At 41.3% G+C, this 27,505-nt stretch overlaps 1 protein-coding gene across 12 annotated transcripts in view; it reads left to right on the forward strand.

Annotated features, from left to right (window-relative positions):
* The window catches only part of CDK5RAP2 (CDK5 regulatory subunit associated protein 2), a 225,812-nt gene that overhangs the window by 46,018 nt on the left and 152,289 nt on the right, over nt 1-27,505 (forward strand). For all 12 annotated transcript variants that reach the window (XM_064291536.1, XM_064291535.1, XM_064291537.1 and 9 more), the window contains 6 exons: nt 278-432; nt 8,295-8,457; nt 9,622-9,675; nt 10,538-10,657; nt 13,280-13,372; nt 20,181-20,399. In XM_064291536.1, coding sequence (XP_064147606.1) covers nt 278-432; nt 8,295-8,457; nt 9,622-9,675; nt 10,538-10,657; nt 13,280-13,372; nt 20,181-20,399 — 804 coding nt within the window. The remainder of the gene's footprint in view (nt 1-277; nt 433-8,294; nt 8,458-9,621; nt 9,676-10,537; nt 10,658-13,279; nt 13,373-20,180; nt 20,400-27,505) is intronic.

Below are 27,505 nucleotides of genomic sequence, written 5' to 3' on the forward strand. Positions count from 1 at the left end.
GTAAATATTGATCTGATTTTTCAAAACCAGAAATACAGTTCTTGTAGAGTTGAGTCTTTTCCATTGGAAATGCCTATTACTCTTCAGGATACAAGAGGGAAAAATGACTGGCAAATGTATTTATTACCGATTCTCCCCATGTACATATAGTACAATTCAGAGAGGGGAAATGTGCTGGAGAAAAAGTCATAAATATTTATATTTTAATCCAATTTCCTTTCAAAATGTTCCCAATTGTATTGAAAAATTGCATCAAATGCATTTAATTTAACTCTAGGATGTGAAAGCCGCCCAAGCAGAACTGGAAAAGGCCTTTACAGGGACGGAAAAAGAGAAGGCTCTTCGGCTAAGCTTGGAAAGCAAGCTTTCAGAGATGAAGAAGATGCATGAGGGTGACTTGAAGATGGCTCTGGTCCTGGAGGAAAAAGACAGGTCTGACTCTTCTTCCTGTGATACTCTGACATCTCATTTATCTGGTAGCATGAGGAAAGAATTGTTCCCTTTCCTTCCCTCCTCTCCTCATTCCCCACAGGGCTTGAGTGACTTACTGGAACATGTCCAACACAGTGAGATAGAAAACTAGGATTAAATTAGAGTGGGAAGAAAAGGGGTAGGATAGTGACCACAAGGACAGAGAAAGTTAGTAGATAGAAATTCATGCTGAAAAGTTCTACTCAGATACTAAATTTAGAATGCAGTTTTGCTGTAAGCTTCCTGGTAGCCATAGGAAAAAAGGAAAAACATTGTTGGTGGACACAAGATTTACATTGCTCCCAAGCTTAAGTGAACCAATAACTCAGGATAAGCCCAGTTTTCCTTGGCACTATCAGAAATTATTCTTTGGATCATCATTAAAAGAACAGTGAATGACTACATTCCCACAATAAACACTAGTGAATTTTATGTGCCCTGTTTTTCATATCTTTTTAATTTAATTTTGTTGTTGTTATTGAGAATATACACAGCAAAACATACACCAATTCATCTTTTTTTTACATGTACAATTCAGTGACATTGACTACATTCTTCGAGTTGTGCAACCATTCTCACCCTCCTTTTGTGAGTTGTTCCTCCCCTGTTAACATAAACTCACTGCCCCCTAAGGTTCCTGTCTAATCTTCCGAGTTACTGTTGTCACTTTGATCCCATCTAGATAGTTCTGCAAAGAGCATAATGCTTAAGGCAGACTTCTTTACTAGTAAAGCTACACTATTGTTTGGTTTTAAGATGATTTCAGGGTTTATTTTCAGTGTAAGTTTTAAAGATTTTCTCTGGTCAATAGTTTCAGGCCCTCATGGCTCCAGAAAATCTGGATTCCATGAGAATTTGAAATTCTGTTCTACATTCCCTTTTGATCAGGATTCTTCTATAGAATCTTTGATCAAAAAGTTCAGTAATGTTAGCTGGGGACCATTGAGTTCTTCTGGTCTTGCGGCAAAGGAAACAGTTGTTCATGGGGGAAATTTAGTCACGCCTTCTATATATTCCTCCTATTCCTACATCTCCTTCTTCCTATGTTGCTCCAGACAAATAGAGACCAATTGTCCTGCCTTGGATGGCTGCTTGCAAGCTTTTAAGACCCCAGGTACTATGCAGCAAACTAGGAGGTCGAACAGAAGCACAAATATGCTGTTAGGCCAATTAACTGGGATGTCTCATGAAACCATGACCCTAAACGCCCAAACCAAGAAACCAAATCCCATTAGGCTTTTGTTTGTACGTAAGTAGCCTTGGCAGCTATTCCTTTTTTGTTTTGTTGTTGTTGTAAATATATCTATCGCACAGCTTTTGCCAGTTCAACTTCTTACAGGTGTACAACTTATTGGCAGCAATTAGAATAATCAGCTGTGCAACCCTACCCTTAATCAGTGCGATTTTTCTGTCACTGTTAACCCTTCTTTCCTCCTCCTCCACCTCTCCTTGGTAACCACTAATAAACTTCGGTCTCTATACATTTGCCTTTTCTTTTTTTTTTTTTTCCGCTACTGACTCAGTGTAATGTCTTCAAGCTCCATCCATACTGTAGCATGTATCAAGACTTCATATCTCTTTCTGGCTGAGTAGTATTCCACTGTATGTATGTACCACATTTTGCTTATCCATTCACCTGTCGATAGGCATTTAAGTTGTTTCCCCTTTTGGCTGTTGTGAATAGTGCTGCAGTTAACATTGATGTTTAAGTCTCTGAGTTTCGGCTTTCCAGTCTTTGGGTATATACCTAGGAGTAGAATTGCTGGATCATATGGCAGTTCTGTTTTAGTTTTTTGAGGAACTGCCGCACTCTTTTCCACAATGGCTGTACCATTTTGTATTCCCACCAGCAATGGATAAGGGTTCCAATTTTCCACTTCCTTGCCAACACTTGTTATTTTCTGTCTTTTTTTTTTTTTTCTCTTAGCCATCCTAGTGAGAGTGAAATTGTATCTCTTTGTGGTTTTGATTTGCATCTCTTTGATGGCTAATGAGGTTGAGCATATTTTCAAGTGTTTAGTGGCCATTTGAATGTCGTCTTTGGTGAAATGTCTATTCAAGGCCTTTGCCCATTTGATAATTGGGTTATTTATCTTTTTGTTGTTAAGTTGTCAAAGTTTTATATTTATTTTGGTTATTAGATTCATATCAGATATATGGTTTCCGAAGATATTCTTCTAGTCAGTAGCTTGTATTTTCACTTTTTTGGTGAAAGTCTTTTGATGAACAAAAGTTTTTAATTTTTATGAGGCCCCATTTATTTATTTTGTGTTTGGCTGTTTGTCCTTTTGTTATTATATTAGATAATCCATTGTTGGAAGCTAGGCCGGACAGCATTGCCCTTGCATTTTCTTCTAAGAATTTTATGGTTTTAGCTTGTACATTTAGGTCCTTAATCCATTTTGGTTGTCATATCTTTTAATGCAGGCTCAGGGCCCAGATTTGTACAGTGCAAGGGACCAAAACAATGTGGACCACGTATGGAGTTCTTTGATGGTCCAGGAATAAAGTATGTGTCATTTCGCCCAGAGAAATGGGTGGACCATATATGGACATTATGTCTTACAACCAAACTTTGGATAAAAACTGGTCAGAAGATGAGGTTTTATTCTTTGCCATGAACCTTACATTTTGATGCTCTTGTTTTGCTTTGACAGTCACTTAGTGAAAGATTGAGTTAACTAAAAAAATACCAAAAAACAAAACCTTTTGCCGTTGAGTCGATTCCGACTCATAGTGACCCTATAGGACAAAGTAAAACTACCCCATAGAGTTTGTAAGGAAAAAGCAAAACTTCAGGCTAACTGGTGACCTATCCACTGAAGAGCGAAAATTATTTGGATTTAATAAAAAGTGTTCAAAAGCAAATGACCTACTTTCTGCTTCCTTAAATAGAGGATTCTGACTGTGGCTACTTTTTCTTGGTGGCTTAGTACCCATGTGCTGACAGGCCCACCATGTTGTTCAGGTTTTCTGTCTAATTATCCTTGCTCCCCACATACTGTTCCCTTTACTTCTTTCTTGCTCCCACCTTTTGAGCTTTGAATCTGCTGCTTATGTTTATTTATGGGTTGGGATATAAGAGCAAACCTTTTAGCATTATCTGTAAGAGAAGAATAAATAGACTGAGGGAATTGAATTTTGGGATTAATAATCTCAGGATTTGTGAGGACACTGAGTTTTCTATGAGGTGTAGGACCTGAGCAGAGTGAGTGAGTGAGTGTCAATTTGGTTTAGGACTCAGGGAGGCAGATTACCCATTTGAGACCTTGTGTTTTTCTTTTAATTTTTATTGTGCTTTAAGTGAAAGTGTACAAATCAAGTCAGTCTCTCATACAAAAATTCATATGCACGTTGCTATATACTCCTAGTTGCTCTCCCCCTGATGAGACAGTGCACTCCTTCTCTCCACCCTGTATTTCTGTGTCCATTCAGCCAGCTTCTGACCCCTCTGCCTTCTCATCTTCCCTCCAGACAGGAGCTGCCCACATAGGAGACCCTGTGTTTTTCTTGACCTCCTCCCTGGAGGTGTGCCCTTTTGGTACCCTCCTTCCCCTGCCAGTAGAAGCCTTTTTTCTGGCACCATCTGTGGAGTCTTTGGGACCACTGGACTGTGAGACATGAGTTTGGAGCCCTTCTCCACAGGAGGCATTTCTGTTTTCCCCTTTATCTCTCCTAGCTGATTGGCAATGGAGCCCTTAGAAAACTTCTGGGCTTATCTTTTGTGGGAGTAAGAAAATGGGACCTGGGGGAATTACAGTTCCCCAGCAGGTAAACTGGGATAGGGAGCCCAGGGAGTAGAATGTATGGGGCAGCCACCAAAGAAAAAAAGACAGTTCCTGGGGCCTGTTAAGGAGAAGAAAGGAGAGATCTGAGGGGGGCTTGAGAAGAGTCTCTGAGACAGGTTCTGTGAGGATCCTGACAGACATTCACCAGGTAATTCATTGGTTCTTTTGGATCATTATATCCTTTATTTAACAGATATTTACTGAGTATCTTCTTCTCATAGTGGTGATTAGAATAGGTGTGATACAGACCAGATCTCTTTCCTCAGAAACGTCATTGCCTAAATTTAAGCTTATCATCTAGCTAGGTAGAAGGGGTGGAGGGTGGAACAGAGTGATAAGGGCTAGATGGGGTAATTGCTGGGTTAAGATATGTATCTAATTCATACAAGAGACTAAATGGGCAGCTTCTTTCCGGAGGCAAGAAGAGAAGCTAGCTGGTTGAAAGGACATGGGGGTAGAAAGGAGGAATGTGTAGTCACATTATAGGGATAGCAACTAGGGTCATATAACAATGTGTGTATAAATTTTTGTATGAGAAACTAACTTGAGCCATATACTTTCACCTAAAGCACAATTGAAAAAAAAAAAGGAGTATATTAAAAAAAAATCTATTTCAATTTAGGAGGATTAGGGAAGGCTTTCTAGAGGAAGTGCTAGAATGAGGAGGAATTACTTGGACAAAAAAAGGGAAAAAAGGGTGCTGCAGGCACCGGGATCCATATGTGTGAAAGTCCAGAGGCAAGAGGGAGCGCAGCATGATCAAGGAACTGAAAGAAGTACTGGATGGTTGGAGTTGTGTGTTCTGGAAGAGAGGTGGGAAGAGATGAGGAGAGGGAAGCTGGGGCAGATCATGTCAGGCTTGTTGAAGGGTTTGGGTATATAAGGGTTTGGGTATATAAAAAGCCAATGAAGAGTTAATGAGGAGGGAGGAGATGACAGGACCAGATTTAAATTTCCAAAGATCTCTCTGGCTGCCCTATTGAGAAGAGATTGGTGGTGGAGTTGGATAAGGAGATTGGTTATGAGGCTGTTGCAGAAATATAGAGATGATGGTGGCCATCATTCCAAAATGATGGAATTAGGAGTGGAAAAGAACAGGCAGAGAGAGAATATTAGATGGTAGAATTGACTTACTGGGATTGAAGGACCTGTTGGGTGATTGGATTTGGGAGATGAGGGAGAAGGCTGTGTGACACCACCTCACCCAAGTCTTGGGCATAAACACCTGGGGAATGGTAGTACAGTTTGCAGAGTTTGGGGGAAAAAAGGGAGAAGGGGAGATGTTTTTGGGAGGAGGGCGTAAGGTGATATTTTCAGTTTCAATATATTAGGTTTGAGGGATCTTTGGACACCTGAGAGTATAGTCTAGGAGGTGATGGGGTATGTGGATTAAGGCTTGAATTAAAACATGTATAGATTCTTTTATTAACCAACTACTGAGTGTTGCTTTGTGTTGGGTGTGTTGGGAGTGCTGAGGTGAACACTGTCCTGCTCACATGGTGTTCCCAGTGGGGATAAATAATGCCTTGCGATTGGTGCTGTGCTAGAGGAAGTTCAGAGCTCTATGCTGTGACAAAAGAAAAGGAGCGGTCAGCTTTGCTTAGGTGTGGGCTTTCAAGGACTTCAGGTGGGAATGGGAAGCCATGTCAAGCAGAGAGAACAGCACATGCAAAGGTATGGAACCTGGCACATTTCAAGGTAATCACAAAGGAAAGTGGTCCCTATTACCATATGCCACAGAATCTTGGCCTCTCGTCTTTTTGGAAGAGGAACTTTGGGAAGGGTAATGTTTATTAGGTACTTAACTGAGGTCCAAGTGCTGGAGTCTCCATGGAAGTAAGTGGTCCAGCCAGGTCCTTGCTAAAGCCTGTATGTTCCTGGGGTTTCTTATGGCCTAGGTCTGGCCCTACCTGGATAGGCACAGAAACCTGTAAATGCATCTGTCTATCAGGGGTAGATGTACCCTGATCATATTCCCAGAGACTGATGCCAACTCCAGATGCTTGCTGAGAGTACAACTCTCTTTGTGGTAAAACTCCCCTGGGACTGGGATCAGTGTGTTGCCTCCCTGAAGGCAGGCCTGCCTGGGACGCTACATCGCGGTTAAGGTTAGTTGCTAAGCACTGAGCTGGAACAGGGGTCCTTGGTTATGCCCTGGTGAGATGGAACCAGATCCGCGACACAGATTGATCCATTGTTGGGCAGGGTAGAATGTTGAGCTCTTGGTGCCCAGGGCTCCACTTGGATGGGTACTGCCAGTGTTTTTTTGGGTTCCCACCACCCTTTTCAAAGGTACATGCTTTAGCTACTTTATCCTTCAGCCTGGCCTTTGAGCTAGTCTTTAAGGCAGTCAAAAGTGAGGAGCTCTCAAGCCAATATGGCCAACAGGTAAGTTTTATTTGGCCCACGTAGTGTTTTTAAACTTTTAAATTAGTTGCCAATATTTAAAGAAAAAAAATCTAAATTCATGTAAAAGTCTAGATTTCTAGCTTCTTTTGAAAACCTGGAAGATGTGACAGCACGGGGCCATTGTCTTGCTGGATGAAGGCTGGCTGCTCCCTTGGATGGGCCAGGTGCTCCAGCATGGCCCCAGTCTCCACCTGGCCCACTTCACCCTTGTTTCCAAGTTTTAAGGGGGATTTCACTGGTGCCGCCTGGTACCTTCTATACCCAAGGCATTGCTGGGTGCTTTATCTACTTTTACCTCACTCCTCACCTTTGTTCAGGGAGCTAGTACCTGTCAGCTTTACATGTGCCTTTCTCTCTGCTTGACAAGGCTTCCTCATCTCCACCCTCAGGACTCCTCTGATAAACCTTCCTTGTACCACACCCAAGCAAAGCTGATCACTCTGTCAGATTTCCAAGCCTTTGCTCTTTTTATCAAACCAAGTTGCTTTCTAGGCTTGGCTACAGAAAGGCTCTTCTGAGGGTCCTCTGATAAAATGCTAATTGCCAAATATTAAAACAAGTAATAATTTAAACGGGCGAATCATATGGTATGTGAACTGTTACCTCAATAAAGCTGTTTAAAAACAATCACATAATCATGCTTGATAAAACTTCATGTTAAGAAAGAAAAAAAACGGTAATAATTATAACAACTGTCGGTTACTGAGTTCTGCTGTATGCCAGGAGCTGTGTAGAGCTGTGTTAATAGCTGATCTCTGGATAACACAAGCAAGTTATTATTCCCATTTTATAGCTGAGGAAATGTAGACTCAGAGAGTTTAAAACAACTTGACATGGTCAAGGACAGTTGATACGGGGTGAAATGGTAACCCAGAGAAGGATGCGTTCAGCTCTACCTGATGACAGTACCAGGGGTGTGAGTTGGCCAAGCTTCCTTTATCATAAGCGATGCTTAGCTAACTGTGGCAGGACTAATAGTGTTCGTCTGGTGCAGGTGGGAGTAAGGTTGAGAAGGACATTCTAGGTAGAGGAAATAGTGTGGGCAGAGGTCTAGAGGCATGAAACAGCTTGGCTCGTGGAGGGAGCTGGAAGTGAGGTTGGTCAGTGGTGATGGATAGGGTGATGGTTTCCCTTAACAGATGAGACTGAAGCTGTCAGCAGGGGCCTCTGATCTTCTAGGCTCTAAAATCTAGGGTTTTGAATGCTTTACTGAAGAGCTTAGACTTTATCTTGAAAGTCAGTATATTTTGTTTTTTCACATTCACTGGAACAGCTCTGTTCTATTGGTTGTATTTGTTTGGGCTTTGGGGTCCAGTTTCTTTTGGAAAAAGGATTTGTTCAGATGGTGGGGGCTGTTGAGTGCTTTTGAGCAGGGATGTGACTCAATCATACCATAGTCTGGCAGCTCAGAGATTGGCTCAGCAAACCAGGCTGCAGGCAGGGAGACTGGTTAATGTCACATGAATCCTGGCCCTTAATCTCCGACCTGCAGAATGTGATTCCGTTTATGTTCAGTCATTGGACATGTCTACTTTGAAGATGTCTGACCCCGTTTCCTCCCTCCTTCTGCTCCAGTGAGCTAAGAGAACAGCTTAGAATTAATATTTAAATTTTGTTCTTTTTTAGACTGATTGAGGAGTTGAAACTGTCTTTGAAGAGCAAAGAAGCTTTAATTCAGTGCCTTAAAGAGGAGAAATCTCAGATGGCATCTCCTGATGAGAATGTGTCATCTGGAGAGCTCCGAGGACTTTCTGCTGCTCTGAGGGAAGAAAAGGAGCGAGAAACAGAGGTGAGGAAACGGGACATGGAGGGGGGACTTTAATTAGCAGACCATATTGCTCTCTGGGAAATGGAATACACCTTCATTCCCCATGGTTTACTCGCTGTCTGCTTCTAAATATTAGCTCCTTGTCAGCTGAGGAATAGCAGAAACTGCTTTTGTCAGGGGTCTGTTTTTTTTTTTTTTTTTCCTCCCAGCCTTGTGTTTATATACAGCGTTGGTTGAAAGACAGTTTCATATCTGCTTGCCTCTGTTTGATCATTTGCTTATTTGTCTGGGGACTTTATTTTCATGCTTTGGGTTTTCTCAGGATAAAATCGTGGTACATGATACATGTCCCTTTTACCTTCTTGGTCAGAGGCAGCTTAGGCCAACTTTGCTTTGAAACTTCAGAGGCAATGGGGGAAGATGACTAACTTGTATTGGGCCTGGTGGCACATGAAGGGGTTCAGCTCACCATCTCATTTAATCTTCCTGGTCATGTTGTAAGAGCTCACATTCCCCCTATGGAGTTTAGAAACAGGCTCAGAAGAGTTGTTATTTTCTCAGGCTCCAAAAGGTGGGCTATTAGGAGCTGTCTCCAAAGCCTCTCTGGACTTATCCCACACTGAGTGGTCTCCATGGCAAACAATTTGGAGAGGGTGGGCAGGACTGGGAAACTCGGGTAGGCATTGGTTGAGACCTTCCATTCTGTTAGGTCAAGGGTGACTGCTGCATGTGGTACCTTCACAGTATGGGACATTCTGGATGTTCATGAGAAGCCTTGACTTCTTAATGGAACAGGGTCTTTGTTCCCACCACAGTGATGCATTCTTTAGCCTCACGAACTGGCTTTTGCCTGCAGTCAGCTGCTCCTTTAACCCTCTTTCCCACTTACTTACTGGGTGTTATTCTTTAGCAGGCCTTTTTCATTTTGTTTAGCAGCACCTTGGTCTTTGCTGTGTGGGGTTGGTGATCAGCCAATGACTTATGTTTACACTTCTCTCAAACTTTATACTTCTTTCAAATTGGGTGGGTCTTTGGGTGGGGCAGAGAAAAGGAGGGGACACTTCTGTTTTAATGAATTGCAAAGGAGTGGAGGAAAGTAAGTAAATGAGGTGCTCATTCTAATTGCTCAGGGAAAACTATTGGAGGGAGGGCTCCTTCTTGGCACCAATTAATGTCTTCTCTTAGGCTATACATATGGAATGTCAGAAGGAGAGAAGTTGCTTTGAAGAGAGAATCCAGGTATGTTGATACAATTTTTAAAAATTTGTTGAAGGTTTACCCACTGTTGCCTCTTGTTTTATTCTGAGTTCTGTAGATAATTTTGCGTGACAATAGGTGTCATTTACTAAATACTCCTGTGTGTCAGTCAGGCTTTAGGCACTTTACAGAGGTTTTCTCAGTCTTTGTAATAACTGTGAAGTAGACTTTCCCATTTTGCACATGTGGCACCTAAGGCTCAGAGCAATGAGATGACTTGACCAAGATCATATAGGTAGGAAGAGGTATAGCAAGGGTTCAGACTGGCCTGCCTGAACCCAGAGCCCATACTCCATGGTCCCCCAGTCACAGCAGTGGCATTTGTGTAGTGCCTGCCAGCCTAGGAGGTGCTTTTACATCCATTATCTTGTTTAATCCTCACAGTAGCCTGGGAAGGAGGCAGTGGTGATTATCTTTTGAAATGAACTCAGACCCTAAATGTATAGTTTAGTCTCTATCACACCAAATTCTCTACTAGCTTTTGTAGCATTAAGGGATGAAATTAATGATCTGTTATTTTCCCCAAATAACTTGATATGGTTTCAAAGATTCTGATATGATGGTATTCAAAATCCAGAAGGCATTGGAGTCCTTCCCATAGGAAGAGCTGTCATTGTCTTAACAGATCTGATCCCCATCCCTTCATCCAGTCCTATGGCCGTGAGCGGTAACACAGTCACTTGGAGCTGATGCCACTGCGTTCAGCTCTACTTGGAAACATTAATCACAGGCTGACAGGAATAAGATAGAATAACTGCATTTGAGTGTGCTCTTAAAGATATATTTACAGTGCATTTTGGTTGGAACGCATCAACTTAGTGAATCTTTCTCTAATCTAATTTAGGCACTTCAGGAGGACCTGGGAGAGAAGGAAAGAGAAATTGCTACAGAAAAGAAAAATAGTTTAAAGCGGGATAAAGCCATTCAGGGTCTAACAATGGCATTAAAATCAAAGGAAAAAGAGGTATGTCTGATGCATCTGAAATGAGATTTTTCTTTATTAGCTGCTGTGACTGGCCTGTCCTAGCCTGAATTTTTAGCTTTAGGTAAAAAGTTTATAAGAGAGGTGACATGAATATGGACAGTGAGGAAATGGTCCTTTAGTCGATTGGAAATTCTTTTGGCTTATCTAATCTAGTATCCAGGAGCCCTGGTGGTGTAGTGGTTAAGCGCTTGACTGCTAACTGAAAGTTTGGTGGTTCAAACCCACCAGCTGCTCTGTGGGAGAAAGATGTGAGAGTCTGCTTTTGTAAATATTATGGCCTTGGAAACCCTATGGGGCAGTTCTGCTGTCCTGTAGGGTTGCTATGAGTCGGAATTGACTCGATGGCAGTGAGTTTTGGGTTAATCCAGCATTGTCCAATAGAAATAGAATGTAAATTATATATGTGATTTTAAATTCTCTAATAGCCACATTAAAAGAAGTAAAGAAACATGTGAAAATGATTTTGCTGATACATTTTATTTAACCTAATATATCCAGAATATTTTCATTTCTACATATAATAAATAAAACAAAATTATTAGTGAGTTATTTGGCATTCTTTTTTCCAACTGTTTATAGCATATCTCCGTTCAGTTTAGCCATATTTCAAATATGCAGTTACCACATGTGGTTAGTGGACAGTGCAGGTCCAGTCTTTCAAAAGACAACAGGCAATTGAGATAAAGGGCAAGGCCATGACTGTGAACCCATTAGATGGCTACCTAGGTTGTTGCCTTTGGGATCCAAGGTGGTGCTTGATGATTTTATGCTAGTTTTCTTCTCTTCAGTTAATACAGCAGTCTCTTGTGTCCCAATAACTGTGTTAGGCACAGATGAAAACCCAGCTCTCCTTACAAGTCTGGTGGGGAAGACGAAGAGTGATAGATGTTGTGACAGAGGGAAGTGCACGGGCTGTGGAAGCTGAGGGAAGGGTATCTAATTCAGATTAAAGTGTGTATGTGCAGAACGGGGAGTAGTACCTAGAGGAGAATATACCTGAGCTGAATCTTAAAAGGGTGAGTAGGAGTTAGTTGGGAAGGGAGACAGGGGTGGGGAGGCCATTCCAGACATAGGAGAGAACACTGGCAAAGCCAATGAGTTAGGAAAGAGCCTAATCTGTGTGTGTGGAACCACAGGCATTTGGGGTTGCCAGAGCCCAAAGTGCAAAATTTAACTGAGGTGAGAGAAGCTGGAAAGATTGCAAGGGGCCAGCCAGTGGTGTGGTAGAATTAGTAAATCATATTTAGCTGTTTGGGGGTGGTGTGCCACTGAAGGCTCTTAAACAGGAAGAGTGTGATCACATTTGCATTTTAAAAAGGTCTCCGGCTTATACTCGGATAGTGGATTGGAGGAGGGAGATAATGGAGGCAGAAGGGCCAGCAGCCCAAGTGAGAGCCAAGGAAGGCTGAATTAGAGCAGTGGCCATAGCAAATAGGAATGGAGAGGGAGGGGCTTATTCAAGAAACATTTACAATTTGGGAAAATTTGATGATAAGACAGAACTTCAGAGAAGGTATAGTCAAGACTGACTTCTAGGTGTCTGGCTTGCTTGACTAGGGCTATGGTGGCGTCACCAACTCAGTTAAAAGCATAGAAGATGGAGTATGATGGTGAGATGGGGGTGGGGAGTGATGGTGGAGCTGATGAGTCCTTTTGGAAAGTATTGTCTTTGAGGAGCTCATGGGCCATCCAGTTGAGCTGTCCAGGAAGCAGGTGGATATGCAAGTCTAAAGCTTGAAGAGAGCTTAGGCCTGAAGATATAGACCTGGGAGTCACTCATTTACAGATGAGAATTAAAATTCTGATATTTGGTCTACTTGTTCAAGGAGAGTGTGTAGAGTGGGAGAGAAGAAGGCAGAGGGTGGCACAGTAGGGAACATCAAAATTTCAGGGATAGGGAGAGGGATGTACAAAGGAGATGGAAGGAATGGCTGCAGAAGAATGAATCTAACCAGGAAACTGTGGCATTGAAGAAGCTACAGGAGTGCAAGAGTTTGAGTAATCACCAATGTCAAATGAGATTTGACTTATAGTAACAGTTGTATCATGTGCTGGGAGTTCAGGGCTCAGCTGACATTGGAGATCTTCAGTATGTAGCAGGATTGTGCAGAGAAAAGATGGACCAGCAGTGCAACTGTTCTGGGTGCTGGCAAGGCCCAGAGTGTGGCCATAGGAGTTCCTGGCTGAACTGGGATACAGGAGAAGGTCACTAGAAGATGAGGAATTCTGGGAATAGCCAGGCTAGGTTGTTGGGTGGGCCACCTATATATGGACAATAATAATAACACTTACTATGAGCTAGGCTTTATGGTAGCACTTATACATATTGCTTCGTTTAATATTAACAACCCTATAATTGGGGGAGTGGTGGTATCCTCATTTTTTAGATGAGGCAATTGAGCCTCAAAGAGGTTAAGCACCTTGCCTGGTTGCCTAGTCATCTAGCTAGTAAACAGCCAAAGCAGAAAGTCCACTCAGGTTGAATCTGATGACAAAGCCCTTGATCTTAGGCACTAACAATTGAGCAGGAGAGGTGTTTGAGCTGTGCAGAGAGAAAAGAGCCCAGTTGCACGGTGGCTGCCATTCCTAATTTTTCCCCAGGTTGAAGAACTTAACTCTGAAATTGAAGAGCTCAGAGCTGCCTTTTCTAAAGCCAGAGAAGCCTCCCAGAAAGCACAGACCCAGAAATTCCAGGTAAGTGTTCACTTTGGCTTAAGTGGCTGTCTCTTTAATCCTTACCCCTGGTGAGGTCAGGACTTTGCAGCTGAAAGGAGCTTGGATGATTTTGATAAGAAAAACTGTGGGTGTTCTTTACTAATAGAATTAGCTCAGTCTGATTAAAGGGAAATTCTCCGTGGGATTTTGGTACTTCTCCCGGCCTCTCATCAGTGTTCTCCATGCTGGATGATTCTTGTCTGGGACACAGTAGAATAAAGTCAGACTCCTTGGCTCATAATACTGATGACGACAACAACTACCACCACATTTAGGAGTGCTGAGTTTCTCTGCGCCAGGTAGTGGACTGTGCAAGATATATGGATTATCTTATTTAATCTTTAGTACAACCCTGTGGGGAGGGTAGTTATCACTCATCCCCCATGTGTTTTGTGGAGTTACTGAGGCTCAGAGAGGGTATGAAGCCTATTCAGTGTCACACAGTTAGCAAGTGGCAGGGCCAGAATTTCAATGTAATAATTACTAGTAATAACAGCTGGTGAACATACCCTATTTGCCAAGACCTGTACTAAGCACTGTCCATGGATTATCTCAAATAATCTGCACAATTGATCTGTGAAGTAGGAACTATTAAAATCCTTGATTTACTGCTGAGGAAACCCAGGTTCAGAGAGATTAATATAAGTAGCCTAGAGTCACAAAACGGGTAAGTGATAGAGCTAGGATTTGACCTTAGAGGCATTGTCACTCCAGAGACTGTACCTGTCACCCTATATCTCCCCTCACCTGAATTCTCCACCTGGCCAGGTGTCTCTGTTCTCTCCTCTCTGCAAATAGGAGTAGGAGTCCCAGGTTTTGACATTTTTGACCTGCCAGTTCTCTCTTTTTTCTCTAAGGTTGTACTGCAAATATACCTGCTTAGGTCATCCCTAATCTTCCTTCTCTTTTCCTAATTTTAGTTTTGTTTTTAATGATTTCTTTTAACATGTTCCAAGTTTACATACACAGTGTGTATCTGTTGCTAATAACTTAATGAATCATAAAACTTCCATCATCTGAATAAGTCCTTACTGCCTGAAGCTCTCTCTCTTCACTCCCTTCAGCAATGTTGCTTTTGATTATAAAGTAGAAGTTAAAAGTTAAACCTAATTTAAGACTCTTTGGTTCCTACGATTCATATCCCATGCCTTATGTTTTGCAGAGCTTTGTTTCACACTAAGAATAATTGAAGTAATTTGGGTTAAATCATGGAGTGCTAGAAGCTTAGATAAATCTCTGCCTTTGGAATCTCAGACTTGCCTTCCCCCACCATTTTGACAGTGGTTGATGAAATGGAGCTGAGGTTACACTTTACACTTGAGTTTTTTTTTCCTCGCTTAGGAAATAAGGTTTCAAAGCTGAATTCTTAGGGAAACCATCCATATTTCCCAGTGTTTGAGAAAAATGGTGGCAGTTGGCAACGAAGAGGCATCAGACATCCTTGTAAGCATTATAAAGGACAGAAAGGAGTTTTATAAATTAATGTTACCCAGATACATTATTACTAATTTCATAACCCTCAATCCTAACCAAAAGGGTTTGAGAATGATATTTGAGGTGTTCATTAGAGGACCAGTGTTGGCCAGGTCTGTTGTCTTGCAATGCACATGAATGAGTAATTGTTGAAACTCTTCACATTCTACATGTCAGGTTGGCTGTTGGGAGAGCCCTTGTTTAATCCTGACTGCCACACATGGAGGCAATGTGTTTACCAGTTTTATAGGTTGCCAGGACTCATACTCAAGTCTGATTCGAAAGCCTATGTTCTCTCTACTACTCTGTGTGTGTGAGTAAACGTACACAACACATGTATTCAGATTTCAGCAGTTTGACATGCACTCATTTATGTGTGTAAGTGTGTCTTTAGTTTTGTTCTACCTCATCTTTGTAAACAGCTACACATAGTTCATCGTCTGGAGGTACCATATTTTACTCGGAAGAACATGGGTGGAACATAACGCGTGACATGACGCATGACTCTCTTCTTCACTGCCTCTGTAACTCTGGGCAAGATACTTGAGTTCTCCCAGCCAATTTGCACATTGTAAAATTTGGATAATCACACTTATATCACATAATCCTTACAAAGATTAAACAAGAAAGTATGTGGGCACAAGGTAGTAACTCAGTGAATGTTAGCTCACCTTTAAGCCAGTGTTAAAATCCTCTGACGTTAACATATTGTAGTTACAGTCCTGCGCCCCATGATGTCCGTTTGGGCAATGTCCAACCATATATATGTTTGTGGTCCCATAAGGTTATAACAGAGTTCAGAAATCCCGATTAGAAAATGGGACATAGTGGATGTAACTGGAAGTAATGAATGCAAAAGCTTCCCGCATGCAACATGTGTATCTCATGTCTCTTGTATACAAAGCAGTCGTGCTGCCAGGCTTATAATGATACTTACATAACCTGTAATACGTATGTCTTGGAAACCCTGGTGGTGTAGTAGTTAAGTGCTAAGGCTGCTAACCAAAGGGCTGGCAGTTCGAATCCACCAGGCGCTCCTTGGTAACTGTATGTGGGGCAGTTCCACTCTGTCCTATAGGGTCGCTGTGAGTCAGAATTGACTCGATGGCACTGGGTTTGTTTTTTGTTTTTTTTTACATATGTCTTCATAGTCATTATAAACGCCTGTGTTACTGGCTTATGCATGTACTGTACTATACTTTCTATCATTTTAATATGAACTTTTTCTACTTACAAATAAAAAGCTTACCATATAGTAGTGTATTGTATGCTTTTACTTGTAGGCAGCAGCGTCCAATTTAGTATTTCTCGTATCTCTTGAGTGTTGTAGTGTTCTCTCTCTGTTTAATTTTCTCTTTGAAAATATTACTGTGAAGCACATCTTGGCTCCCAAATGCAGCAAAACCAGTGCTAGTGATAGTAGCAGCAAGAGGCAAAGAAGTATCAACTTGGAAGTGAAACAAAAGGTTATTAAACAACATGAAGGTGGAAAAATCAGTGAATACTGTTGCTTGTGATTTAGGCATGTTCGCACAACGTCCAATTGCATAATGTACTGTTTCACAGAACGTGTCATGGACATTAAGTGACGCATGACTGTGTTCTGATTTTCAAATTCCCTGCTAGTGGTGTTGTACGCATAGCTTTTAGTTTGTGGAAACTTTCCATTGTGAATGAAAGATAGTGGAGTAAGTGTAGGAAAAAGAAAACTTAGATTTGGTTATCTTGCACCCACTGAAACGGTCTTTATCTATGATATTTATTAATCTTCACAACTACTTTGTGAAATAGAGATCATTACTTCCCATTTCACAGATGACAGAACTGACTTTGGGGAAGTTAACTTCTCCCAGGTCTTACAGCTAGAACTGTTCTTTGAGCCCTGGGCTTTCTGACTTTCTTTATTAAACTCAGCATGTTTCTGCACTGTGGGGAAGAACTATTTGTTTAATATTATATTTGGCCTTCAGTTTCCGACGATTTTTAATTGGGCCAAATGTTTGTCCATTGTTTATAAGCACTTAACTGATAAAATTGAGATTCCAAAAAGCAGGACGTCATATAGACAAAGGTAAAAAGCACTTCAAAGATTTACAAAGAGCCATTTTAAGGAAAATTTAACATGGCAAGTATTTTTTTTTTGAAATGATTAGAGCCAATGAATTTGAATTTTTTGAGTTTGGATTTTTAAAGAAGCTTTTGCCATTGTTACTTACATGGTAATTCTATAGAATTTTCATCATTTTGTAATAATTTGTGTTGTTTTAATAACCTTTGCTGTCCTAAGTTTAGGAAACCCTGGTGGTATGTGGTTAAGTGCTACGCCTGCTACCCAAGAGGTCGGTAGTTCAAGTCCACCAGGTGCTCCTTGGAAACTGTATGGGGCAGTTCCCCTCTGTCCTATACGGGTCACTATGAGTCAGAATCGACTCGACGGCAATGGGTTTTTTTTTGGGGGGGGCGGTTTGTCCTAAGTTTAACACACCCTAATTATTGGTGTTCCTGCTTCTATCCTTTCCCTCTTGAATTCATTCTCCTTGTTTTAATTCTTGTTAGTTTATTGATGTTAATCGAAATCTTTGCTGATAAGGGTAAGGCAGTATAGTGTTGTGGAAAGAGAACAAACTGCAGTCATTTGAATCCCAGATTTAATCACCTGTGGTCTGGTGACAGGCTAGTCATTTAACCTTTCTGAGCCTCATTTATTTCAACCAACCGAAAAATAGGGATAATAATGTGTGCTTTGTAGGGTTGGTATGAGAAGCAGAGATACAATGTGTGTAAAAGCACCTGTTTAGCTCCTCATATATAATCAGTGTTAATGAAAACAACTATGAATATTGTTCTGACTGAGCATTTCCCCAATCATTGTTTATCTTCTGTTGTTTGTTGAGTTTATTTAAATAAGCACTACACCAAATATTTTTTCTTTTTTATCTTGTGACCTAGGTTTCCCACTTTAAAAAATTTGTTTTAATTTCGAAGGAAACAAGAACAGAAGCCTCTATAAAGCTTCCTTTGAAATTTGAATGGCTTTCACCCTAATCTCTGTTGCTGTGTCCTAAACGGGAGTTGGGGAACACGGTGGCTGGGCTTTGGGTGGCCCAGGAACAGCAGAGCTCCATTGACCCCAGATTAACTGTGGATGTAGCCCACGTCTCCTGAACAACTAAGTTGAATAGCTGAATGACTAAGACTTAATAATCTCAGTGACTGAGATGGAATCCTTGGAAAGGCCGAGAAGCTGAGACTGGTCCCTTTATTCCACAGTTGGACTTGTTATAAGTGTTCCTTGTTTTTGAATTTTTAATCTTGAGCCTCAGTCTAATTCAAAGGACATATTAAAAAAAAAAGTTTATTTTCTCCTGATTATAATCATTATATATGTTTCCTAAATTTTTTCCAGAAGAGTGGAAAGAAGAAAAAAATGGAAAATTAGGAAGTCATCCAACTACTTTCAACATTTTGATCTTTTTCCTTCTAGGCTTCCTTTGCTGTACAAGTTTTTTTGTTTGCGATCATTTGCAGTTTTTTCACATAACATTGTCACTTAGAAATATTCCCATGTTATCAACTCTTTGTAAATATAATTTTAAGATTCACCGTGTAGCTTTATCTTACTTATCCATCCTCATACTGTTGCATGTTTAGGTTTTTTTCTTATTTTTTATTGTTATAAGTAATTCTGGGATGAATGACTTTGTGTATAAGGCTTCCCCCACTCCCCCTCGGATTATGAATCCTTTCCCTGAGATTGAATCCTAGGAACTGAATTATTGGGACAAGTATGAACATTATATGCACACACACAGACACACACATGTGCAAGGCATCCTCACAAGTGCTGCCATGCCAGTCCTCTTCCACATGTTACTGAAAAAAAAAAAAAAAATTAGCAAGCTTATGAAAATACCTTGCTGAGGGAGGGCATTGCCAGGAAACAAATGCAGAAGGCGCACATAATTTGCGTAAAGCACCACATATGTATATATTAAATCTACCCTGATGGTGCAGTGGTTAAGAGCTACAGCTGCTAACCAAAAGGTTGGCAGTTTGAATCCACCAGGCACTCCTTGGAAACCCTATGGGGCAGTTCTACTCTCTCCTGTAGGGTCACTATGAGTCAGAATCGACTCCACAGTAATGGGTCTGGTTTTTTGGTGTTTTGGTAGTGTGTACTGTGTGTATGTATGTATGTATGTTAGTATATGTGTAATATATGTATGTGTGTATTTTTTTTATATGTATGTAGAGAGTGTATGTGTGTGTCTATATGTATGTATATATCTTTCCATGGGATTGTATCAACGTGTATTCCTGCCAGCATATTTCCTGGCTTCTAAGTGCCGGTCGGTTATTGAAGAGTGAATATTAAGAGTCCCATTTCACAACAAGCTGATTAGCACTGGATATTCTCATTAAAGAAATCTTTACTTGATAGATGAGAGCTTGTTTTAATTTACTTTTTTTGGTTAGTGGTGAGTTAGAACATTTTTTTATGTTTTAAGTAACATATGTTTTCTCTAGAGAACTGTATATTAATGAAATAAAAATGTTCTTGACACATTTAACTCTTGGATTCTGCTGATTGGCAGCTCCTCAAGGTGGCTATAGGCCTGTCATGCAGACTACCTACTACTTTTTCTCGAGATGAGTCTGTGTTTGAGCCATTCTAACAGAGACGCATTGCTAGTGTTTGAATTCAGCTCTAGTTTTGAAATGAAGCTCTTTATACCTTCTTAAAAAGGACCTTTTTTTTTTTTTTTAAACCATTTTAAAAGTAATACTCTCACTTAGAACATTTGAGAATACGGAGAAGTGAAAAGAAACCAACTATATTTCTACCCCACTAAAGATAGTTAGGAAACTCTGGTGGTGTAATGGTTAAGTGCTACAGCTGCTAACCAAAAGGTCGGCAGTTCAAGTCCACCAGGCACTCCTTGGAAACTCTATGGGGCAGTTCTACTCTGTCCTATAGGGTTGCTATGAGTCAGAATCGACTTGACAGCATTGGGTTTTTAAAGATAGTTACTGTTAACATTTTATGCTTTTCCTTCTCGTTAAAAAAAAAAAAAAATACTGCTTTTACACACTTTTAAGTTTTTTCCTCTTAACGTCAATATCATAACAAAACATTACCCTGTGTTATTACAGAATCTTTGTATTATTTATATTTCAGGTCCTGAATCTTGCTTTTGTTGAATTAATCATTTTCTTTCCCTTTTTTCCCCAAGGTGAAAAAGGAGCACAGATTTTGTTTTGTTTAATGAGGTATGAAAATCAGCTCACCTCTCCTTTCTCCCTTCTCCTTTAGGGATCTGAAGAATATGAGGCTGCCCTGTCGGAAAAGGAAGCCCTTTTGGCTGAACTGCGCTCAGAAAACCTCACCAAGAGTACAGAGAACCACAGACTACGTAGGAACATTAAGAAGATCACCCAGGAGCTGAGCGATTTGCAGCAGGAGAGGGAGAGACTAGAAAAGGACCTGGAGGAAGCCTATCGAGAGAAGAGCAACGAAGACAGCACCATCCTTGTGAGTACTGCTGTTCCCTTCCGAAATGGTGGGCGGTGCAGATGGGCTGGGGCTGTTTGGCTATTTCTGCTTATAGGAAGATAGTCACTGCAGAAAACTTAGGAAAATATGTAAAATATAAAGAAGAAAACATTTCACCCATCCTCTCCTCAGCTAGAAAGATCAGTCTTTACTATTTGATGTTTCAGTCCTTTTACACACACGTGCACATGCACACTCACACACACATATCATTGTCATCAAACTGAAAATAGTTTTTTTTCAGTGTTCTCACTTTAGTATGTTTCCACATCATGAATGTTCTCAAAAATGTTTTTTTCCTCAGCATAATATGTCATCGCTAGGATGTGCTGTAATTACTTAACTAGTCCCATATTATAGGCTATTTTGGTCATTTCCCCTTTTTTGCCTTAAAATGAATGCTGCAGCAAACATCCTTGTACATAAATATTTATCCACTGATTATTTCCTCAGACAGGTAGAATTACTGGGTCAAAGAGTGTGAGTATTTTTAAGACTATTATACGTATATACAAATTGTTCTCCAGAAAGATTGTACCAGGTGTCCTTATATGAGAGTGATTCTTTTTTAAGACTGTGCTGTATTCAGTATTGGGTATTAGCATTTAAAACCTTTTCTCTGAATTTAGAGGCAAAATATGTATGCTTTTGTCTTTTAGAATTTCAATTATATTTAAACTTATATATTCAGCTTCTTTTAATTTAATCCCTTCTGAGAGTAGCACCCAGCTACGCTGCCTTGGTGCAGTCAGATAGGATAGGGTCCGAGCCTGAGTGATCACTGACACTCAGGCTAATTGAATTACCTGCCCTGGAGCCTGTGGCAGGCGGAGTCCGTAGAGTGGGACCTCAAAAGGACCCATAAAAACAAAAAACCAAACCCAGTGCCATCGAGTCAGTTCCAACTCATAGCGACCCTATAGGACAGAGTAGAACTGCCCCGTAGAGTTTCCAAGGAGCGTCTGGTGGATTCGAACTGCCGACCCTTTGGTAAGCAGCCGTAGCACTTAACCACTACGCCACCAGGGTTTCCATAAAATGGGTACCAGCAGTTAGTTCAGTGGAACTGCTGTTGGTAGAGGTGTCAGATTCATTGTTTGAAATTCTAATGTTAACACTGAGAAGAGAATTAGAATATAATTCTTTTGTACTTTGTAACAAAATTTTAGTGAACATTGAAAGAGCTGTAATGGAAATTTTAGAAAAATAAAGAAATGTCACTTATAATTCCACTGCCCTAAGAAAGCAACTGTTTGAGTATTACTCTCTAGTCCTTGTGCAGCTGGGCTTCCAGTCTAATCAGAAGTTAAATCCGGTGCTGTATGTTTTGATCGCTTACTCTATTAGGGACATGTTCTGTGTTGTATAGGCTAGATCATGTTGAGTGGTGCATACTCTTTCATTGAATAAATCTCACATGATTTACTTAAAAATGTCTTCATTTGTTGGACGTTTTAGCTGTTTAAATAAAGACACAAAGAATATTTTTGGGTAGAAAGTCTTTTTTCTTCTCTTAAAATCTCTACCTAGGATAAATTCTGAGGGGTGAGATTACTAGCTCAGATTGTGCAAATATTTTATACTGGTTAATCTTGCTGCCAAAATATTTGTCCAGAGGGCTGGCTCAATTTATGTTGCCACCAGCAATATCGCGGTGTACCTGTTTGTTGCATGTTATTAAAAGACCTGTTTACCTGTATTTATTCGGTGTTATTGAACACCAAATGACCCAATTTAGATGCTGACAGACATGCAAGGGATGACCTCTGAATTTTATTTTTCTGAGGGAGATGAAAATGTTTTTCATGGCAAAATGCGACGCAGTTTAAAATCCAGAGCTAATTATGGAGCTTAGATACTCAGTGGTTGTTAAAAACATACATTCCTATATAACATGTAAATATCCTCATAAGGAGGTTAAAATACTTGGCAAGGAGTGGAAGGGGAAAATGATGGCGAGCAGAAAGGGTTGAGGTGAAGTATAGTATGAGTAGGACTTTCTTGAAGGTGGCAGAAGTCCAGCTTGAACTAATTTAGTTAAAAGGAGTGACTGGAATCCTGCCAGGACTGACTCTGTATCTCTGGGGGCTGGCTTCTTTCTCTTCCCCTGGCTTACTCTAGCTCCAGGTGGGTGGACCCGTCATTGCCATTTTACCGCATAAGAGGAAGGAGGACCCTCACATGCCACTACCCCCACAAACTTTCTTTCAGGATGGCCAGAGGGGTGAGATACTGAGAGGCCCAACTTGGTCACATGCTTTCACAGAAACATGTATGTGTGTGTGTGTGTTATGGGGGGGGTGGGGTGGGGTGTATCATCATTGGCAGCCTCTTCTAGAACCACATGCTTGGAAGGCTGATGAGAAGTTACCCAGAGGAAGGGCTGTTTTGTTACTGGGAACTGGGCAGACCAAAACAAAAGCTGTGCACTCTAAATACTTGGCTCGGTGAGCTTACCTGTGATTCAGAGCTTCCTAACATCTTATCATGACCACTTTAATACTACATTAGGTCACATATATGTTTCTGATAAGAGGATTTGGCCATGGTTTTCTTCTTTTTGCATAGGTATTGCATTGCAATGGTAAGAATTTGCCTGTGTCCATCTTATATGACTTATTTTACCCCAGCTCTTGGGACAAAAAAAAAAAAAATCTTTTTTTTTTTGGGGACATTAACTTGTTCAGGGGCTTTATATGATCAAATGGCATGGACATATATATGACCAAATGGGGTCCAGCATCCCCTGGGGAAACACAGTGACGTGGCATTTTTACATTGTAGTGCTAGGATGAATGCCCAGGTAGAGCATAGCCTGCTAGCCTTGCATATCTTATCAGTTAGATTCTGTGAATAGGCTCTTTAACTAGCTAGAATGCCTTCCACTCACCAACTGGTACTGCTGTTGCTTTTAAATTGAAACAAACAAAAAAAACTAGATCTTTTAGTGGCCTCCTTTTCAGCCTTGACAAAGGAAAGGAATTGATTCATGCATTCAGCAACGTTGAACGTTTACTCTGCAAGTCCTACAGTAGGCCTGAGGACAGTTCCACAACAGAAAAAAAAAAAAAAAGATATGAACAAAGTACCCTGGAGCACTGAGGAAGGGAGTGAATTGCATGATCAGAGAAGGCGCCTGTGGAAAGTAACTTTTGAACTGGTTCCGAAGTCAGAGTTAAAGGTTAGGATAGGCAAGGGAAAGGAGGGTTTTGTATAGGGCTTTGAATCGGTTCTGGTTTAAACCCCTGCCGAGAATTTCCATTTCCACCCGAGATATGCTGAATCAGAAGCTACATTTCAACAGGTGATTCTTACGTATAAAAAATTTTGAGAACCAGTGCTCTACTAGTGGTTCTTAGAATTGGTCCCTAACCAGCAGCATTAGCATCATTAGTGTTGCCTGGGGACTTGTTAGAAACTCAAATTCTCAGCAGGGGTTCGAACCATAACAAACAGGTTTGATGGCCTGGTTTTGGACAGAAGATAAGGCACAGAGGTAAGAGAGAGCATGGTATGTTTGGGGCTGTGGTGAAGGGGATTGCCTCTAGGGGCATGGTGGGAGATAAACCTGGAGAGATGGCCTTGAACGCAGATTTGGGAGGCTTGGAGTTGACCTACAGGCATTGGGTCCCTTGCGGAAGGGAAGTTAAGCAGAGGATTGACAGGATTGGATTTGTGGTTTAGTCTGGCGGATGTCTGGAGCATGGATTGGTCTGGAAGACCGGGAGGTAAGAAGATGAGAACGGGCCTTTTCTTGTACCCACGTCAAGCTCTGAGAGATCAGGGATATAGGGGGAAAAGAGAAGGAACTTGTTCTCTGTAATGGGGATGCTTAGGTGTTGCTTCTGAAGCTGTGTTGGTGCATGTTCAAAGCTTCACCCGCCAATACTCACTCTTGAATATTCAGCTTTTTGTCTTGGTCATGCTTATTTGAACTCCACCGCATCCTGTAGATAGGAGAAAGAAAATATGCTGAAAACACAGCTCTTGTTCTTAACCCACAGTCAGCTCAATCTTGAACTTTCTCTTTGGTAATGAAAAATGCTATTCAGAGTGATAGAAATAAAGCAGGTATGATCCCTTAGCTGTACACCTGTTCTTCACTTATTGACTATCTTGTTATCCAACATCTCGCATTTACGACAATAGTAAAAAATCTACTGACTATTTTGTGCATAACGAGGTGTCTGGCGTGGCGGTGGCAATGGCTGCAGAGCATCCCCTCCCTTGAGGAGGGTCTCTGGGTGGCCCCTGGGAAGCTGGGTCATGCTGCCCCCATCCTCTGCTTCCTCCGAACAGGCAGCACCAGACCAGGTAGCGCTTGTTCTGAATACCCTGCTCCTGTGTGGCCTGAGGCCCTGCAGCTAAATTGCTTAGGGTGGGAAGGGAGGAAAGAAAGAGGCATCTGAGAGGGTGTTTGGAAGACCTGTGTGCAAGTTTCCTCGGCTTTGGTGGGGCCAGTTGTGCAGCCAGGCTCCCACGCCCTTGCCCTCGCAGCAAGCCCTGAGCCAAGCCCTGAGCCTTGGTGACTCTCTGGGCCTGGAGGGCAGAGCAGGCTCCAGGATCATGAACACAGGGTTTGCAGGGATGGGAATGGAGACCTGGAGGCGGCTCCACAAGGGAAGCTCTGACTCAGCACGGGAGGAAGGTGAAGTTGTTAAGCCATGGGCCCTCCACTCACACAGCCCAGCTTTATCCAGCCTTGTCACCTCCAAGCCTACTCTCTCCAGAGGAATGATCCATAACTGGACTAGTCACAGTCAGTAAATCTTAGCTGTTATTATTTGTATCACCATATTTTCTAAATAAAAAAAAACTGGACAAATGGATGGTCTGAAAACAAACAAAAAATCCTCCATTTTCACAGAATGCCAATTTTCACATAACGACTTGGTCTCTGGAACCTAACCATTTTCGAGAAGTGAAGAGTGCATGCATGTTGTACTTTACAGTTTATAAGGTCGCTGCCTATCTTTTCACTTGATGCCCTCAATCCTGTGATTTAAACATCATAGAGAACATTATTCCCATTTTACAGATAAATCTGAAGCTTAGAATCTAAACGGCTTGACCAATGTTACATAGAAAGTGATATATCGTATTTTTACACAAATGATGTGCATCTTCTAGGTTTGTTTGCCAACTGTGCCCTCCCTGGCAAGGTATTTTCAAAAGAGCCACTCTGCCAATTTTTAAAAAATGTTGGCTGTAAAAAAAAATTAGCGTAGCGCCCCTAGGAAAATACCTTGGGGGGAGGGGAGTGCAAGGTTGGCAAACAAACGGTGGTGGTGTGTGTTACGTAAACCATTGATCCAGGTCTGTGGTCTCTAATTTCAGGGCTTTGCTTAAGGCTATGCTGTGGCTATGCCAAACTACCAATAATTATGTTACAAATACTGTGCTTTTGGCAGAAAGGAAGATTGATACATTTTCAGCAACCCTCAGTAGACCAGAGTAATAAATTCTCTAGGACACCCAACTGAAAGCATTCTGGTTATTTAAAGCTTTAAAAATTTGAGTTTATTTCCTTTTGTGTTTCAAAAACATTTGCAGAGGTTTATAGAAGCTCACATAATTAAATGAGATTGAAAATAAAAATAAAGGCATTAGGAAAACCAAAGACACAAGGGAAAGATTAGTCCAAAGGACTAATGGAACACAACTACCACACCCTCCACCAGACTGAGTCCAGCACAACTAGATGGTGCCTGGCTACCACCACCAGCTGCTCTGACAGGGATCACAATAGAGGGTCCCTGACAGAGCTGGAGAAAAATGTAGAACAGAAAACTCACAAAAAAGACCAGACTTACTGGTTTGACAGAGACTGGAGAAACCCTGAGAGTATGGCCACCAGACACGCTTTTAACTCAGGACTGAAGTCACTTCTGAGGTCCACCCTTCAACCAAAGATTAGACAGGCCCATAAAACACAATGAGACTAAAGGGGCACACAGGCCCAGGGGCAAGGGCAAGAAGGCAAGAGGGAACAGAAAAGCTGGTAACAGGGAACCCAAGGTCGAGAAGGGGAGAGTGTTGACTTTTTGTATGGTTGGCAACCAATGTCACCAAACAGTATGTGTATTGTTGGTTCAGTGAGAAACTGATTTGCTCGGTAAACTGTCATCTACAGTAATAAAAAAATTTTGCAGAGAAAAAAAGGCTTTAGGGTCAAGAAAAAATAAGGGTGACTTGTAAAATGGAACCACAGAGTGTGTAGAAACGCATGTTGTGACATCCTTCACAGTACTAAAGAGGGGGACTTAAAATTCAGTTGGTAGCTCCTGGCAGCAGAAGTAAAAAGGGGAATTCAGTTACAAGGGTCTCCAGTGTCTGTAAGATGAAAATGGTTAAGATAAAAGGACAACTTTCACTGGCACTGAGGCCTGGGGGATGTATTTTCTCTGGTGGGTTTTTATAAAGAGGACTCTGAGTAGTGTACAGAGTCTTTAACAATACTCCATTCAATAAAAGCAATTTTGCACAGGGCCAGATCAATGTCATCCAAGTCAGTAAGCTTGTAAGTATTAAGGTTTTCAGTCCCTGGGACTATATCTAGCTGTTTCCCATTATTCCCTTTTTTTGGACACAAACTGCAAAAGCAGTTGGAAACACTGCAGCCCTGTTTATAGATGAGCCTGGACTTAAATACGCCTGGACATACCAAGCAGTGCTGGCTTTTGCAGCATCTCCTGAATTCTGATATTAAGCCAACCAGTTCTCTTTTGGGTGTGATCAAACCATCCTTTGCTCATGCCCAAAACATTTATTGCCAGTCTCTTCATACCTGTTCTTAAGCATTTCGGAGGGAGACAATGCCTTTGCTGAAAATGCAGCTTGGATCAAAGGCAGATGAATTCACTGTGTCTGATTGTGCACAAACATTGAAGTTTGGCCCTGAGAGTCAGTTTGTCATGTTTGTTTTAATTGCCTGTAATTTCAGTGACCTAGTGCCAGTTGACTCAGCGTCTGCTGTGATTTGAAGTTTGTTCATTTGTTTATTCAAGAGACATTTGTTGAGTACTTCCTATGGTACAGCCACTGTTTTTAGGCTATGGGGAATGTAAGTTTTGGTTTTTACTTTG

Source organism: Loxodonta africana, chromosome 9, assembly GCF_030014295.1.
Source record: "Loxodonta africana isolate mLoxAfr1 chromosome 9, mLoxAfr1.hap2, whole genome shotgun sequence".
In the NCBI taxonomy this organism is placed as follows: Eukaryota; Metazoa; Chordata; class Mammalia; order Proboscidea; family Elephantidae; genus Loxodonta; species Loxodonta africana.